The sequence below is a fragment of the Phytophthora sojae genome, assembly GCF_000149755.1.
Source record: "Phytophthora sojae unplaced genomic scaffold PHYSOscaffold_2, whole genome shotgun sequence".
Classification (NCBI taxonomy): Eukaryota; Oomycota; class Peronosporomycetes; order Peronosporales; family Peronosporaceae; genus Phytophthora; species Phytophthora sojae.
This window is the reverse complement of record NW_009258116.1, coordinates 2,149,698-2,167,469: the sequence shown is the minus strand read 5'-3', so window position 1 is coordinate 2,167,469 and position 17,772 is coordinate 2,149,698. Positions and strand designations below refer to the sequence as shown.

Below are 17,772 nucleotides of genomic sequence, written 5' to 3'. Positions count from 1 at the left end.
TAGTTAGTACGTTTGAATACTGTATCGATTTCTTGCCAACGGCACCACTCTAGTCTACGATCTCTACGGCTGCTGCTCCACCTTGCCGTTCTCCGTCGGCTTGTAGTGCTCGAACGTGTTGTAGCCCTTGTCGCCCATGGCGGCGTCCCAGAAGTACTTGTACTCCGGCACGGGGTTCACGGGCCAGTCGTTCTGGAAGCGCTCGGCCAAGTCCGGGTTCGAAATGAAGAGCCTTGCGAAGCCCACGAAGTCGGCGGCGCCGCTGCGGATGACGCCCTCGGCCGTGTCGCGCGTGTAGCTGTTGTTGGCCATGACGGTGCCCTTGAACGCCTTCTTGGCGTCGAACACCGTCAGCGTGCGGCTCTCGCTCGAGTAGCCGAAGCCGAAGCCGTCGAGCATGGCGAGGTAGGCCAGTCCGTGCTCCGACAAGCGCTCGAACACGTACGAGAACATCTCGTTGTTGTCCTTGCTGCCCATGCCGCCGAAGACGCCGTTGGGCGACACGCGCACGCCAATGCGTCCGGCGGGGTACACCGTCTTGAGGGCCTCGACGACCTCGTCAAGGAAGCGGTAGCGGTTCTCGAACGAGCCGCCGTACTTGTCCGTGCGCTGGTTCGTGGACGACTGCAGGAACTGGTCGACGAGGTAGCCGTTGGCGCCGTGCACCTCGACGCCGTCGAAGCCCGCGCGCTTGGCGCGGATGGCGCACTGGCGGTACATCTCGACGACCTCCGGGATCTCCTCGGTCGTGAGCGCGCGCGCCTTCTCGAAGCCGGTGCGTTCTCCGCTGGCGTTGCGCGTACTGCCGCCGACGTACTGCGTGGCCGACGCGGACACGACTTCGTTGGTCGGGTGGAAGGAGGGGTGCGACTGGCGGCCCATGTGCCACAGCTGCAGGAAGATTTTGGTGCCCTTGGCGTGCACGCGGTCCACGAGCTCCTTCCAGGCAGCCTCCTGCTCGTCCGTGTAGAGTGCGGGGGCCCCGTACCACCCGAAGCCCTGCTCCGAGATGCTGCAGCCCTCCGTGATGAGAAGGCCGGCACCGGCGCGCTGCTCGTAGTACACCATGTTGCGCTCCAGCGGCACGTGCGTGTCCGGGTCCGAGCGCGCCCGGGTCGTGGGGCCGTAGACGATGCGGTTCTTGAGCACGAGGTCCTTGGACAGCTCCAGCGGCGTGAAGAGCTTGTAGTCGGCGGTGACGGAAGACATGGCGGTGACTTTGGTTGTTTGGTGCTTGTGAGGCACTTGGCGAGTTGGAGAATGAGAGGTGGGAGTCGCCACGCAATGAACTCTTGTCTACGGTGCGGGCGGCGTCGAGCCATTAGGCTGAATGGCGGGATCCGATGCGTTATACTAGCGGTTGACGCAATTTTGCGCGGTCAAGTGGGTACGTCGTCAACAGGAGGATTACAAAAACGATCTAACCATTCATGCAGCCAAGGCAACATGCGTTTGCATAGTGTCGCATTACGTCGACCACCGAAACCCGAAAATACCCTGATATACACGGTATAAATCACTTGTTTGCTCATGCGACGGACAAACAAAAGCTCGTCGCCATGGGTCTGGGCATCGTGCATGAGAACTACAGAATTCTGCCCGAATAAGGAACGGGTGTACAACTAATAGCCTCACATATTTAATATTATTTTCCAGTCGATGTGGCGATAGGGGGATGTGCAAGGTACTGCAAGGTACTGAGGTACTAAGGTGAAAAATCCAGTGCCAATCATCAGCTCTCCACCCTCGTTTGAAAAATGGCGCGCATTTAGCGATCTTACTAGACTTCAAACTACATGTACCATAGTGGTAGACTCGCACTTTTGCTTTTGCACCTCGCCCCACAAGCCCACCTCCTCCCCCACTCCACCCATGAAGTCCACACCGTCCAAGCGTCTCCGCCTCACTTGGTCTGAGAAAGTGGGCATCCTCGACAAGGTGAAGGGCTAGATAATCCCTACGAGGTCGACCAGTTGACAGCGCTGTTGTGGTGCGAGGATGCCTGGTCAAAGGTTAGTGCTTCGACCATACGCCACTGTTGGAATCATTCCGGACTCGTGGGTAAAGCTGCTCTTCAGTTCATTTTGAAATAACTAAATCAGTACGTTGGAAAAGTATACTCAACTTAACATCAATTTATATATTCTGCGTCTTTATATATATCAGGCGTTCCTTACTCGGGCAGATTACTGTACCGGTAGTAGCATATACTGTACTGTCGGAGTTTCGGTGGTCGACGTAATGCGACACTATGCAAACGCATGTTGCCTTGGCTGCATGAATGGTTAGATCGTTTTTGTAATCCTCCTGTTGACGACGTACCCACTTGACCGCGCAAAATTGCGTCAACCGCTAGTATAACGCATCGGATCCCGCCATTCAGCCTAATGGCTCGACGCCGCCCGCACCGTAGACAAGAGTTCATTGCGTGGCGACTCCCACCTCTCATTCTCCAACTCGCCAAGTGCCTCACAAGCACCAAACAACCAAAGTCACCGCCATGTCTTCCGTCACCGCCGACTACAAGCTCTTCACGCCGCTGGAGCTGTCCAAGGACCTCGTGCTCAAGAACCGCATCGTCTACGGCCCCACGACCCGGGCGCGCTCGGACCCGGACACGCACGTGCCGCTGGAGCGCAACATGGTGTACTACGAGCAGCGCGCCGGTGCCGGCCTTCTCATCACGGAGGGCTGCGGCATCTCGGAGCAGGGCTTCGGGTGGTACGGGGCCCCCGCACTCTACACGGACGAGCAGGAGGCTGCCTGGAAGGAGCTCGTGGACCGCGTGCACGCCAAGGGCACCAAAATCTTCCTGCAGCTGTGGCACATGGGCCGCCAGTCGCACCCCTCCTTCCACCCGACCAACGAAGTCGTGTCCGCGTCGGCCACGCAGTACGTCGGCGGCAGTACGCGCAACGCCAGCGGAGAACGCACCGGCTTCGAGAAGGCGCGCGCGCTCACGACCGAGGAGATCCCGGAGGTCGTCGAGATGTACCGCCAGTGCGCCATCCGCGCCAAGCGCGCGGGCTTCGACGGCGTCGAGGTGCACGGCGCCAACGGCTACCTCGTCGACCAGTTCCTGCAGTCGTCCACGAACCAGCGCACGGACAAGTACGGCGGCTCGTTCGAGAACCGCTACCGCTTCCTTGACGAGGTCGTCGAGGCCCTCAAGACGGTGTACCCCGCCGGACGCATTGGCGTGCGCGTGTCGCCCAACGGCGTCTTCGGCGGCATGGGCAGCAAGGACAACAACGAGATGTTCTCGTACGTGTTCGAGCGCTTGTCGGAGCACGGACTGGCCTACCTCGCCATGCTCGACGGCTTCGGCTTCGGCTACTCGAGCGAGAGCCGCACGCTGACGGTGTTCGACGCCAAGAAGGCGTTCAAGGGCACCGTCATGGCCAACAACAGCTACACGCGCGACACGGCCGAGGGCGTCATCCGCAGCGGCACCGCCGACTTCGTGGGCTTCGCAAGGCTCTTCATTTCGAACCCGGACTTGGCCGAGCGCTTCCAGAACGACTGGCCCGTGAACCCCGTGCCGGAGTACAAGTACTTCTGGGACGCCGCCATGGGCGACAAGGGCTACAACACGTTCGAGCACTACAAGCCGACGGAGAACGGCAAGGTGGAGCAGCAGCCGTAGAGATCGTAGACTAGAGTGGTGCCGTTGGCAAGAAATCGATACAGTATTCAAACGTACTAACTACTCGAACCTGTAGCCTCGTATCTCATCAATCTCGTGCGGTGAGACTTGCGCCTCAGTCATCTCCAAGGAGAAATTTTGACCTGCAGTCAGGTCGTGCATGCTACACTTGTCATCTCGACCTTCCAGGAACGCTCGCCTGTTGTGCCTTTGCATTATGGATAATGCGTGCCGCAGGTCTACGTCGCAGACGTACAGCCAGCCAAGGTTCACTGCTTCCTGCTGTAATAGCTTGCGTTAAATGCTTTGACGAACCGTCAGCAATCAAGTGGCACGCGAGTCTGTCACAGCAGGCGCCGCGCTCGCCGTAGTAAAGCAAGAGAGCAGCTTACGCTATCCCTTCGTCGCTCACCGTACATGTAGTACCAGCGTATATCCTCGTTGCCATTGCACGCATGCTGTAGGTTCCTGCCTGTCCTCGTGTATTTACTCCGATTCGGAAACCAGGAGACCACGGCGGCATTGACAACGGATCCCCGTGCAATCCGATATGACGACAGACATGTCTCCCACGATTCGACGGCGTTGCTTCAGATTCGGCGCACCTCCTCATTTGACAAGTGCGTGCACGCGCGCACACTCCCCACTTCGACATTGCCATGGCTCCGCCCCCACTAACCAGCGTCACCGTCGTGACTCGCTTGCAGCCAGGCATCGCGGAGCTCTCGCACGTGACGGCTACGCTATCGGCCTTCCTGGACCGGTCCTCGAGTCTGCCGCTGGCTCGAGCTTGCGCGGTAGGCTCCGTGGCGCTCCTGGAAAGGATCTGGACCGCCAGCAAGTCAACGGAGACCGCCGTGGTCCCGTGGTGCCAGCCGACGAATACGTGGCGGCCGTCTCGGATGCTGTGGACCAACCGCTACTACTACCAAGACCAGTTCGCCAAGGGCATGATCGAGGCCTGCAAGCACGCGGATGCGAGCACGGTGCAGTGGCTGGTGGAGCACTTCTCAAGCTGCGTGGTGCCCGCTCAAGCGATCGAGGCGGCGGCCCAACGAGGACAGCGGGAGATCTTGGAGCTGCTGCTGAAGGTTCATGGGGACTACAAGAGGGCGTCCATGCCCGGAGCGCGAGCTCGCGCCGAGAACAAGCCCCACCAGGTCAAGTTCTGGGAAAGCAACGCCTTGTTGGCTGCTGCGACGGGAGGCCATGGGGATTTGGTGGTGTGGATGTACGCGGACGTTTTCAATGGCTTCTACATGCAGAGCAACCAGGAAGTCATGGACCAACTTGCACGCCACGGAGACATGGAGGCCGTACGACGGCTCGTTGCGGATCGCTGGCAGCCACCACGCCTCGACTTCGCAGCCGAAGGGGTCAACGTCGCTATGGTGCAGTGGCTCCTCGACCAGCACAAGGATGTTGGCAAGGAGTGGGCACTCAAGAATGCGGCGGGAAAGGGGCACTTGGAGGTGGTGAAGCTGCTAACGAACGAAGGCCTGGTGTTCCTCGACGGCCAAGCGTTTTGTGACGCCGCAACGCACGGCCACTTGGCGGTGGTGCAGTGGTTGAAGGAGAATAATCTTGGTTGGAACATGGCGTACAAGGCGATCGACTTGGCGGCCGCTAACGGACACTTGGAAGTCGTCCGGTACCTCCACGAGATCTGCTCCGCTGTGTGTACGCACAAGACGATGCGAGCCGCCGCAAGCAACGGACATTTGCGCGTGGTTCAGTGGCTTCACGCGCAGTTTTCAGAGGATCTGAGCGTGGATTTGTACGCGGCGGGAACCAAGCAGCAGTTCAACACCACGGTGATGGATGTCGCCGCAATGAATGGGCATCTCCACGTCTTGAAGTATTTGCACGACGTGGCTCTGGCGATGGAGACTGTGGACCTGCTCCAAGAGTCTACCGGGGCGACGGTACCGACCTGCACACCTGCAGCAATCCAGTTTGCAGCCGCAGGCGGCCATCTTGAGGTGCTGCAGTGGCTCCACGTTAACTACTGGACAGAACCATTGGTAGACGTCATGGACGTCGCCGCTTCGAGTGGCAACCTGGCGATGGTGAAGTGGCTCCACGAACACAGTGCAAGTAAATTCTCGTCAGCAGCGATGGACGGTGCAGCTAGTGAAGGGCATCTGGCTGTGGTCCAGTGGCTGCATGAAAACCGGTCCGAGGGCTGCACGGTCAAGGCGATGGATGACGCTGCTGCAATGGGCCATCTTGAAGTCGTTCAGTGGTTGAGTGGGCATCGGACGGAGGGCTGCTCAGCGAAGGCGCTGGAGGGAGCTGTAAGCGCAGACCACTTCGACGTCGCGCTGTTTCTTGCTTCGGAGTGTCCGGGGCTTGGCTGCGTGACAGAGCACGACTTCATAGACAATCGCTACATCAGCTCGTGGATGGAGGAAGAATACCCTCAGCAGGAGTAAGGCCACAACGCACTTTGGTTGAGAACGTACAAAACCAACAACCAAACTCATCAATTAGTACATACAAACCCATCTGCTTAATAGCCGCGAGTTCCAGCATCCCGTACCAAGTTAGTAGCACCAGTTCCCGACCGAGTGCAGGGCCAGCAAGAGACCTCGAATGATAAAAAATATCGCTCTTTGATTTCACTAACGTTAAGATTGAAATCTCCGCTTGATCAACGGAACGGCCAGACCGCGCTTGCCTACCGAAGGCAATCGCCGCAACACTGCTTTCATTGTGCTTGGGCACGAGCTGCAGGAGGTAACTCTGATCGATGAAGTCTAAAGGCAATCCGTGGACCTACCTGACATCACTCCGTGAACTTATTATGCGTGTAGAAGTTATCACGAGCGGAGAGCTGTCCATCCAGAGACTCGAGCTGACCGATGCGACGACGCGCTGCATCACACTCACAGCCACTCACAGCGCTATGCGAGAGCAAAACTGTCGTTTGACTGCTGAAGAAGCAGAACGACTCATGCGAAGCATATCCAAGGGCGGTGAAGAATTAGTATGTTGCGCGTGGGACCAACTCAATAAGCTTTCAAGCTCGTTTTTCTACCGGCGTTATCCATATCAAGGGGGTGTAGTGGACGTATTTAGACCGTGGTATTATGATGCTACTTCCTCCACCTTCCAGCTCGTGTTTTCGCGAAACTCCAAGCTCGAAAGAGTGTACAGTACCATCCGCGTTTGCGATCACCGAAAATCACGTGATGCGCGTGATCATCAACTTGTTTGAAATTTCGGTGCACGAATTTGTAGGTTGCGGAAGCGACAGGGGTAACTTTAGGTTAGATCAGTTGCTGACGAAGGCGTAGTTTCCCGCTGTCGCAGTGATACTATAGATAGGTTCGGTAGGAGCTCCGAAGTGAGCAGGCTGCAGGTCTGCTAATTCGCGAACTTCCTCACCGCAGCTAACCCGCCACGCCACGCCCTCATGGGTGGCACAATGACAGTGAAGCATTTGCCCCAAACGCGAGTGTTGGAAATGCTCAAGTTGGATAGACCCAAAGAGAGGCTCAAATATAGCAGGAGATTTGGAGATGCACCTTTCCAGGCGGTTCGCTGGAGGATGATATCAGTAAATCCGTGCAACGGTCCGTCCTCGGCCTTGTAGGCTCTTGTAGGTCTCGATCCAGGGCCGTGGAAATATAGATTGTTTATTGATTGACGGCTCAGATCTGGAACAATCAATTATTGCAATCTCAACAATCTCACAAACAAAAAGATTGCAATCTAAGTTCTCGCTTGTATTTCCTCTGCTACGTTCATATTTTTACTGGTTTGGCGGCGCTATCGCTCTAAGACCTTTGACCTTTGCTTGTGCGATTACATTTGTGTTGAGCTTCAAAAACCTTGGCCAAATGCAATGTTGGGTCTTATATTTATCATGTTGAGCGTGCACCCCATCCAGGCATCCAATGACCCCTCATATCCGCATTTCGAAGCAGCAGAAGACACATAATGGCTTTTTAGGAGCTAGGATCGGTTCCATAGGCTTGACGTTGCATATTTCTCTACCGGATCGCTGGCAAAGGCTCAAAATCAGTATAGGAACAATATGGGAACGGTATTGCTGATTGAGATCACGGAGCAATCAATTATTGTGATTGACAATCTCGGCAATATTACAATCGCAATCATGTTTTCCACAGCCCTGGACAGGCCCACTACTACGGCGTGGAGAGCCTTGAGACGCCCCCCCCACGCTTCATCAAATCCTCACACCGATCGCAATTTATTCAAAGGTTCAATTGTGGAGTTCTGGATGGAGTTACGTATTAATGATGGCATGTTTTCGAGCGCCGACTGCTTGTGAAGGTGGTTCTAATGGTAAGCATTGCAACTAATGGGCAGGTCGCGAGCAGTTGGGTTGTTCGTTCGGTGTGGATCCCTTAACAGCGTGTACTACATGTACTCATGTTTGCCTCCGTTTGCGTTTCAAGCGTTAGGTCGATACTGATCTAACCTAAGCTGAGTGGAACGCTGTCCACTTTGCACAAATCCACGAGGCACGAGGCACGAGGCACGTAGTCTTGTCAGCTGACTACGGGGCCATGTCGTTATTACAGTAGTCGCAGCGAAGGTGGACCATTCTCCAGGCCACGCTGATGGTGGAAAGCTTGGCCGTGATCAGGGTGGATTTTGTAGGTTGTACAGCCTGTACAACCTACAAGTGTACTACAGGCCCAGTCTTGTGTGGCGCGGGCCGCGGGATACATAAAATTGAAAGGCAAATGTATCGGACTGCATCTCTAACACACTGCCAGGGGTGCCGGAGGTCCTGGCAATAACCGAATTCGTCCCAATCTCGTCCCGCGATTGCGGGGAGATATAATACTGGGCCACAGTAGTGAAATAGAACTTGTAGTCGTATTGTGCTTCGTCGACTAATTAATTGATGTATGAAACAGTTAATTAGTCTAAAAAGCACATAAATTAACACAAATATCAATTTTTGGTTCAGCACATACATTTTCACCATCGTTCGAGACGGACTTTTTCGCGCAAGAACATTGGCTCTTCAAACAAAAATGTCACCAGCTGACCAATCAGAGCCCAGAAATTGAGAGATTCCACAAACGTCTCGGACAGAGAGACACCACCCTCAAAGCCGGCTTAAATCCATTCTGCGCCCACACTAAGGTTACTCGAAGCTCGACCAGTGTGGTCATCGCCCGCCCATCGCCACTCGCTGCGAGTCGCCTGTGCGACGGAAGGGCCGCGTCTCCATTTGGAGCGTCCACTCGAGGACTCGACAGGACGCAGCGGCAGTGGGTCGGCTACCAAGTCTCCAGCGCTCGCCATGGCGCGCGTCGTGTCGTGCCGCTTCCTGCGCCTGAGCTGCAGCGAAGAGGACCATTCACTCTTCCACCGGGAGTACGCCAGGTGACTGACAACAGCAGCAGCAAGCCCCGAGCTCCGGCTAGAGGCCACAGCGCTTAGTTTGTAGTCACTAGTTGTCGTATGTTTTGAAGGTGTGAGCTGATGGGTATCGTTTGCTATGATATGAACTGGCATGTTGTGGGGATTCTACCTTCCAGGAGTAACCGTGAGCGAGGGGTTAAGGTGAGACTGTCAGTGCTAGCTAAGATGACACCAAGTTGAGCTGTAGAAGTGCTCTTATCCCTGCGTGACAACAACCTACTCACACATTGCTGCTGCGTGTCTTCGTGTCTGTTCCACTCAACCTCGACTGCTGTATCGATATCATCCATGCCATGCCGTGCCATGCGGCGAATCATCCGGTAGCTTTTGCGGTGCTTCCCGCACTGCTGTCCGGAGCACGCCAGACGCAGCTACTGCGGCTGCTCCGTGCACGTGCTCGTCACCTTCTCATCCAGCGTAAGCGCCGCGGAGCTGGACGACCTGGTCGTGTGTGCACGCTTCGAGCCTTCACGTGTGGCGCCGCGGTGGCCTGCCGGACTGGAACACATCGCAGGATTGGTTCGAAGAGATGGCGGCAACTTAGCGACGGAGTTCGGTCGTGGCAATGACGAGACCAGTGACGATAGCAGGCAGGAGGACGAACGCAGGCTGGGGGTCGGTGAGAGCGTGGTGTTGCCCGCAAGTCTGTTTTCGTCGAGTGGGCGGCGTAGCAGCATGGAGTCCGTCTGGATACGCGCGGACAGGGAGAGCGATGCGAAACAGAAGACTGTTCCAGAGGTACGTGAACTCTTGGTGGCTAAGTATCTATAGTTTGAGTTGTCGATCTCTTGGTCAGCAGTCGTGGATGCTGGGATGTTGCAAACACTGGGTTTTTGTGACTCTGGTATTGTGGGTGGGTACGTCGCAGAACTCGGTGCTCTACGTGGTGAACAACTGCAGGTTCCCGAAATGGTACTACAACTACGACAGCAGCGTCACGCGGACGCAGCGCGATATGACCCACCACTTCGTCGCGTACGCATTTCGGCTGACTGGGGTGGTGCCTACGCTACAGCAGCAGCAGTACCAGCAACAAGCAGACCAAATCGAAGCCGTTCAACAACAGGAGCAAGGACCAACGACAAACCGACAAGCAGTGGTGCTGGCGAGTGTCGCGTCACCCAGCTTCCTGCTGATATCGTTTCGACGATCCGGCTCGGCAATCGTTGCGAACAATGCTGCAGCGGCTTCAGCAGTAGCGGTTAGCCCCGAGGACAACGTTGGAACCCCGCCTCAGTCGAAGCGAAGTCCAGAGGCGTATGTCTGGGGTCATCGTGTCAGCGAATCGAGGCAGAAAGACGTTGGTCAGCGGCCCATCGAGCAGCGACAGCATTCTTCTGGCGTGGGAACACAAAAAGGTAGAAACCCTCCCGTTTCCCCACCCAAAGAACAGTACACAAGTGCCGAGCTAGACGGCGCGCGTTGCAATCCTCAAGTCAACAACGCATTATGGCAGCAACGGATTGACGCTGACTTCAGTGAAAAGGGTCAGCAGCTCCTGATATTGTGGCGATTCCTCCAGAACTTGACACTGCACGACCTTCACGTCGACGAACGCATAGCTGACATGGATCTGGAAGCGTACTGGGGACAGGGTGAGGGCGCCAAGGAAGTACTCAGTGGGCAGCTCGAAGACATCATGCACCGTTTCCTACGCGAGCTTTTCGGTCGATCCGTCGAAGTGGACCCTGTCCATGAATTGCAGCCTGAACGAGTCGATAAGCAGTCTTTGTCGGCTCGAGACGACAGCATTGTTCGCGTGGTCGCCCATTGTTTCTTGCGTGTGCTGTCGTCTCGCACGGTCCAGCGTCGTCTTCACTCGGCATGGGCCGTGCGGGATGATGTCCCGACCAAGGAGCAGCTTCATGAACGATTCGTCAGGATGGTATCAAGTCTGTACGATGCCTTTGAGAGCGACCTGCGCGAGATGGCAAGGGAGAGTGGGTTGAAGTTGGCGGAGAACGGAAGCAAATACTTGCCGATTCTCGTTGACGACGTGCTCTCGATTGTATATGGTCGAGCGCGCTTCAAGGTGTTGCGGCCGTCGATGTCGACATTGCTCATGGGTCTGTCGGCTCCAGGCTCGGTAGCGGATGCCTTGAACCACGCTTTCGAAGCTTTTACGGCTCAGGCTCGAGAAGCTATGATCTCATCCGCAGCTAGAAACCACGGAGACCCTCAACCCTCGCGAGCTATCGAAGGCGACGAACCAAGAATTGACACACAGCGTGCGTGGAATCGTCGATGGTTATTGAAACCATCATCAATAGAAGTCATTAACGGCGGGCCAGACCGATTCCGCGACCTCCTCCTAGTTGACTTAGCGCGGCTAGTGTACGAGTTCGGACGGCTGGACGTTGTTGTTGATGAGGACTCACGCCTACTATCGTTGCGATCGGCGCTTTCGAGCACTAGCGGCACATCCGCGTCATCGATGGACCTGGTGCTTGACGGCCGTCTTCACGTGTTTCGCGCTCTTCCAAGCGGCTTGTCCTCCATGATTCCGACGACTGGAGGCTGGTCCGTTGGAGACTACGTGGCCGAGTTCTCGAGCGACATGGAGACGTTGTACGTGGATCTGTTCGTCTTTGCCGAGGGCGTAGGGGCTGCGCATGACGACGTTGGAGTAGCAACTCGTCGTGTCAGTCTTGCGATGACTATGGAACAAGCACTTACCAGCCAAAACGTACAGTCAGGCGATGTCGCCTTGTCTGTCTATGGAACGGTTAGTAGCTCCACGTACGGGACTTCACGGGTGTCAGGAAGACGGGAGAAAGACGACTCAAGTCTGTCGGCAATGTCAAGTTCTCACCGAACCAGACTTTATGATGAAATGCAGTGGACTGCAGTGCTCGAAGTGCAAGCACACTGCATCCCCGGCGCGCATTAGCGTTCATGACAGTTCGCATTGCTGCGCCTTCTGGGACTGCGCTTGTGCAATACATGTAACCTTAACGGTACAGTGTCCAAATCATTTCATTAGAGTTTCGACAACACGTTATCTACGTTGTTGCAGCCAGCCTATAGATTCACAGTTGCGGGGTCAAAAAAAAAGATAGCTCTGCCGGAAGGATTCCTATCCAACCTTGCGGATTAGTGGTCTATGGTATGGTTGTGGCGATGTTTGCCGAACACTTGGCTCGCAGGTGTAATACGCAGTAGTATATTTCATCTGACTAAGAGTTTACAAATGGCCCCTGCCATTTGGCGTGTATTCCTGCCATCTCATACCACGGCATCTGCTCTAGTCTAAGTAGCCTTAGTTGCCGAGGGCGGTTCTATTCCGATCCGAAGCCGACCGAAGCCGTTCTTAATTGGTGACGAACGGTCTGGTTTTACTTTAGTTTTTACGAGAGAGATGCACGACCTCGTCATTAAAGCGCGTATTTTTCGAAGTCAACGCTCTCAATAGTGATTTTATCGTGTCCCTGTGTGTAGTTAGTATTTGCTCTGTCGTACGTTGCGCCTGCAGCAGCGAAGAAGAAGGTAGCTCGCGCTTCACTCTTACACAAATGAGACTCGTGCACCATATCTAACGGAATTAGTACCCTTCCTTGCTCATCTGAGTCATGCTGTAGGAATGAAGCTGTTAAGACGCCAAGAATGCTCTAGCTCGATACGTGAGACGATGATGTGCTACTGTGCGTTTGCCATTACTTGACAGGATGCTGTCTCAGCAGCACTGTTAAGTGATGGCGGCCGCGGCAAGTACTCTACGAACGCTCACCTCACATGTGATGCGTGTGCTACATGTCGCTGTGCACACCGCGGTTTCTGGTGTTGCTCGCTTCGGTCGAGATCTGCTCGGGTGGTTCCTATCATGTTTGGTCGTTCTGGAAATCTACGTTCGCGTCGAGCCGAACGGAACGCCAGAAGCTGCTCGCCAGGGAAGCTGTATTGCATTGCAGTTCAAGTCGTTCAAACTTGGCTGTAATCGCAGAAGTGGCAGCACATCACGACAGGCGCGAGGACGGGCGCATTCCGAGTACAAGTTGAAGGCGCGAGTGCATTGCGACCCATGCTGATGTTGTCTCGTGGTCTAACTCAAGGCGTCGCGCGCGCGTGATCGTGATAGATTCGTCGGATAGCGACCACAATTGGAGAGTTGCTGCAGGAGCGCGCCAGAAGTGGTCTATATATTCCAGATATTCGAGCGTGACCAGGAAATGGGGATATCTGCCAGTTACAAGGTGCACTGGCAGCCGGCTCTGGGTTGGATTTCACGTCGTCGGCTAGCGTTTGCTGCTACGCGAGCAAGCTGTATCATGCCGGTTAGTTTGTGCTGTATGATGAGTTGGTGGAGAAGAGTCTCCGCAGACGGAGCTGCAGGCGTTTCTGAAAGCTAAGCGTGCAGCCAGCCGATCGTGTGTTCCAGTGAAGAAGGTAAATAATCCTTCACGCTTTGTAGTATCAAAGATTGAAGGTGTCGGTCTTCATTCACTTGTGTCGAGCATTCGTAAGACAGTTTGATGACAAATCAAATTTAGCCATGTGATTGGCTAATATTATGCGTGGTGTTGTCCGTGTATGCCCTTGGCCGGGCCGTCTGCGTCACCGTCGTGGCATGCACCAGCAACGGATAGCCGTGCTGACGAGCAGAATCGGCAGCATGAACGTGTATTTGTTTCGTTTTCGATTTCGTAGTAATGTGAAGTGCATCACAGTTATTTGGCCTAACTAGCGACCTACTAAATGCCAGGTCCTTCAAATGAAAGTGCGTATTATACATATTTTATGAGGTCCGAGGAGCTCTTCCATGAAGCCGCGTAGTCGGCGTAAGTAGGGAGATGCCCTTCGGAGGACACGACGCGGTTGGTACACGGAGAACTGAATTGTGCTTGAGCGTACATTGAATAGCAAACGACTAGAATGTACACTCGAGCACTCTCTAGGAACTTGTCAACAAAGCCGAAACGGAAACACTACGTAGATTCAAGCTTAACAGACAGCAATAGACTGGCGCGGTTATAAGCGCTCTAGAATCGCTGCCTCTTATGCTACGTAACTAACCACGTTATTGAAGGAAGGCTTGCCCGCATCATGATACGTACATTGCAACCTGACAGTACGAAAACTCCTACAATATTTCCCTCGTGACACTATTCGTTACCATCCAGGCACTGAAAAGCTCTGGACGTGGCATTTATAGAGCAACAGATCAGAACAGCCTTAGCGCTAAGGCTTCACGCAAGGCCTGGCGCGGCCGCCGTGGCTGCAGCCAGAATATCATCCTGTTGTCGACGGACCTACGCGCCATGCAACTGCGTCGTCTTGGCGAACAAAGGTGCCACCAACACAGCCTGCATCCGCACCGCTGTCGTGGTTGAGTGGGCCCGAGCATGCACATGCAGCTCTGCACGTCAAGTAGAGCTTTTGACCAATAATATGGCGCAAACTGGTGTCTGACAAACTGTCTTACGCTTTGAGTGACAAAATACAATGTAGCCACTGGTATACTAAAATCAAGATGTAATCAAAATGCGTTGATGCAAAACGTAAGACGCTTTGTCTTACTCTAGGGACCAGTATCGTCTTACGAAAGAGCATGAATCAGGTTTTAGTAATGCCCTTGTGACGTCTCGGACCGCCTAGAAGCTTGTGTGGTGCGATAGCAGGGTTTCTTTGAAAGAAATGTAGTGCCGGTAGCTGTCACTGCGCCCGTTCTATTAAATATCTCCGCTCATAATGTGTAGCTAGACGGAATGGCGCTATCAAACAGAACCGGCCCGTGCATCTGCCTGGGCACATTGTGCTAATCTACGAGGTACGTTGTGGCGCTTATCGCTGTATTATGGTAAGCTTAGTCGCGGATAAGATGGATCCTTGTCCTGCCTATGGTGATAGAGATAAATGTTAGGTGTGCTGAAATTGAGATGGAAGCGACGCGAAGATGGTGGTGCCAGGTCTGCATGCATGTCTGTAAGGGTCTCAAATTGCCATCTAAAGAGCTCGAGTGAAATCTCACATACAAATATACAAATCATTTTGCAAATATACAGTATCAAACCAGTCATTGTAGTGGCTACACGAACTTTAGCGTACGAGCGAAATGTGCCAATCACAGCAATTGCCCCTCTTTCCCAAGCACGCCGGCACACTCGCCTCAAAGCGTTGCTCAACTGGAGGCAGATTTTGGTCGTGGCGCTGTCGATGCCAGTAGCAGGCAGCAGAACGATTGCAAGCTGAGAGTATGGTGCTGCCCGCGAGTCTGTTCGCGTCGAGTGGTCGGCGTTCTAGCATGGAGTCCGTCTGGATACGCGCCGACAGGGAGTGCGACGCAAAATAATTGGCTGTCCCCACTGAATGAGGCCTGCTGTAGCTCGTGTTGGCTGAGAAGATTTGGTTGGTCGCTCGCCTGGTCAATGGTTTGGACGAGCCGCACCGTTCGTGAGCACCGTGCCGTTGATGTTGCTGACATGGGATTCTGGGCTTTGGCTTCGGGTGTCGCTTGCCTCGCTGGATGCAGCACTTGGAGCTTTCCGTGGTAAACAAGTGCATATCCTCGAAATGGTACTACAACTACGCAGTGGTAGAACACGCACGCAGCGCGATATCAACGACCACGTCATCGCATATACGTTTCGGTTATCGGCCGGCATGTCCAAGCTGCAGCAGTACCCATTCTAGCAACGTCACACAACAGCAAAGACAGCAGCAGCAAGAAACCCCTCGACATATAGTGTTGGAGAGCATCGCGTCCCCCAACTTCCTGTGATATCGTGTCGGCGGTCAGGTTCGGCAATGCAGCGGCGCCTTTGGCAGCGACGGACAGTCCCAGAGGCAACTTCGTAACTCCGCCTAGTTCGAAGACAAGTCCCGGGGCCGCCAAAACAACGGAGGACGTGGTTCATAAGCAATCAAGAAAACATCAAGAGCAATTTCCGAATGCGTTTTCGCATTCAGAAAGGCTGTCCGCCATCTTCTCCACGGAAAGGGATGCATACAGACAAAAACAAACCGTCCGAGAACCCGCCGCTAGCTGCGATCGTCAGGTCAACGACACATTATGGCTGCATCAACTTGGCGCCGGCTTCAACGAAAAGGGGCAGTAGCTCCTGATATTGTGGCGATTCCTCCGCACTTGATCCTGCGCGACCTTCACATTGGAGAACGAATAACTGAATAGAAGCGTGTTGGAAACTACTTGAAGATGCATCAGATACAACCGCTGAGCAGTTCGAGAACGTCGCACTCTGCTTCTTATGCGACCTCTTCAGCCAGACTTGTCAACTCGAGATGATAGCGATTTTGGTGTGGTCGGCCGTTGTTGCTTGCTCGTGCTGTTATCTCGCACGGTTTGTCGCCATATTCACTCGGCATTGATGGCAGAAGGACAGGCCTCACGAACGATCATGGTATATGGCTTGTACTGGTGTACGGCGCCTTTTGCGACAAGCTGCGCGACGTGAACTACCGGCAGTGAGATTGTCGTGTCTGAGCCTCAAGCCAATTGCTTGTCGTTGGTGGTTGATGCGTGTTGCAGCCGTCGGTGGCAGCCTTGGACAAACCGACTCCAAGCTTACTAACGCCTGCCCTGATGCGCGCCGGTTTACGGCTCAGGCCCGGGAAGCTGCGTTTGCATTAGGGGCGAGACACCACAAGTCTTGCGCTCCGCAATTAGAATTTCCCCACACGTGCGTGGTCATCAATTGAGATATTTGACGCCGGCGAGACGGCACAAGCGACTTACTCTTGATTGGCTTGGCGGAGTTGCTGCGCCAGTGCTGCGGATGATTCACGGAGTCGGGGCATCGACCTCATGGATGGATATGGTGCTTGACGGCCATCAACTCGTGTTCCCCGGCACTTCCAGTGACTTGTCAACGTTGCTGGTTCGTTGGGGTTTACGTGACCGAGATCTCGACTAATATACGTGGACTTGTTCACCTTTGCTGGGCCGATAGGACCTGTACGTGGCGAGGGAGAGCTTTGTCGGAAAGAACCACACCACAAATTCCGTAGTAGTGGCGTATGGCATGGTTATGGCGAGCAGCTTGGCTTGCAGCTGTAATCCTCGTGTGGCATATTCCATGTGACTACGAGCTTACAATTGGCTCCTGCCATTTGGCGCGTATTCCTATCGTCTCATACCACGCTAGCTGCTCTAACTCAGCACATGTAGTTGAGGATCGGTTCTATCCCGAGCGAAGTCGTCCGAAGCCCGATCGCAAATTGTTTTACTTTGGCTTTTTCAAGAGCGATGCACCGGACCTCGTCAGCGGAGCCCTTGTATACCCAAGTCGACCGCTGCAACAGTATTGTTTGACGCCGTGACACGGTGGCCGTGCCCTCTGCCGTTATTTCAATGCAGTCGTCTCTTGAACGTTATGCATAGTCGAGCTGCAAGGACTTGGCTCCTTCCAAGACAGAAAGAAGTCGGACTCGCGAACTAAACCTGACTGAATCGGTGTTGCTCGTGTTTATTGTCAGGAGGGAAGCTGCCAAGGCGTGCTAGCGTTCTATTTCGACCGCCGAGGCACTCTGTGTGTATGTGTCCATGTTTGAGTTTGGGGAAGCGTGGCATCATTCAACTCGGGGCTACACCCGAAGACAAGAGAATTGAAGCCAGAAGCTGAAATCAAGACCAACTTGGACTCCAACACGTCGATATCGGCCGTCGCTTGTCTGACATACGTGCAGAAGCGGCTATACTGCTCGAGGACGCGTGAAGCCGAAGTAGAAGGTGCGAACTCGTTGGTGTGGATTCGTAGAAGTCC

At 54.4% G+C, this 17,772-nt stretch overlaps 6 protein-coding genes across 6 annotated transcripts; 5 read left to right on the top strand and 1 right to left on the bottom strand.

Annotated features, from left to right (window-relative positions):
• Nucleotide 1: 1 nt before the first annotated feature.
• PHYSODRAFT_344429 (hypothetical protein) lies at nt 2-1,209 on the bottom strand (the record flags this gene model as incomplete). The annotated part of the gene is made up of 1 exon (XM_009520383.1): nt 2-1,209. The coding sequence occupies one exon, from the start codon at nt 1,207-1,209 to the stop codon at nt 64-66; it is 1,146 nt and encodes a 381-aa protein (XP_009518678.1). The 3' UTR covers nt 2-63.
• A 722-nt stretch (nt 1,210-1,931) lies between these two features.
• PHYSODRAFT_478919 (hypothetical protein) lies at nt 1,932-2,093 on the top strand (the record flags this gene model as incomplete). Its single annotated transcript, XM_009520382.1, has 1 exon — nt 1,932-2,093. A coding segment is annotated over one exon (162 nt), but the record flags the coding sequence as incomplete, so codon positions are not given.
• Nucleotides 2,094-2,500: 407 nt separating this feature from the next.
• On the top strand, nt 2,501-3,708 carry PHYSODRAFT_344428 (hypothetical protein; the record flags this gene model as incomplete). Its single annotated transcript, XM_009520381.1, has 1 exon — nt 2,501-3,708. The coding sequence occupies one exon, from the start codon at nt 2,501-2,503 to the stop codon at nt 3,644-3,646; it is 1,146 nt and encodes a 381-aa protein (XP_009518676.1). The 3' UTR covers nt 3,647-3,708.
• A 597-nt stretch (nt 3,709-4,305) lies between these two features.
• PHYSODRAFT_344427 (hypothetical protein) lies at nt 4,306-6,081 on the top strand (the record flags this gene model as incomplete). Its single annotated transcript, XM_009520380.1, has 1 exon — nt 4,306-6,081. One exon carries the CDS (start codon nt 4,306-4,308, stop codon nt 6,079-6,081), a length of 1,776 nt encoding a protein of 591 aa, XP_009518675.1.
• A 2,852-nt stretch (nt 6,082-8,933) lies between these two features.
• On the top strand, nt 8,934-10,052 carry PHYSODRAFT_380022 (hypothetical protein; the record flags this gene model as incomplete). The annotated part of the gene is made up of 5 exons (XM_009520379.1): nt 8,934-9,016; nt 9,172-9,196; nt 9,380-9,574; nt 9,629-9,793; nt 9,924-10,052. Coding segments are annotated over 5 exons (597 nt in total), but the record flags the coding sequence as incomplete, so codon positions are not given.
• A 441-nt stretch (nt 10,053-10,493) lies between these two features.
• Nucleotides 10,494-11,651, top strand: PHYSODRAFT_460249 (hypothetical protein; the record flags this gene model as incomplete). Its single annotated transcript, XM_009520378.1, has 1 exon — nt 10,494-11,651. A coding segment is annotated over one exon (1,158 nt), but the record flags the coding sequence as incomplete, so codon positions are not given.
• Between the last annotated feature and the right edge of the window lie 6,121 nt (nt 11,652-17,772).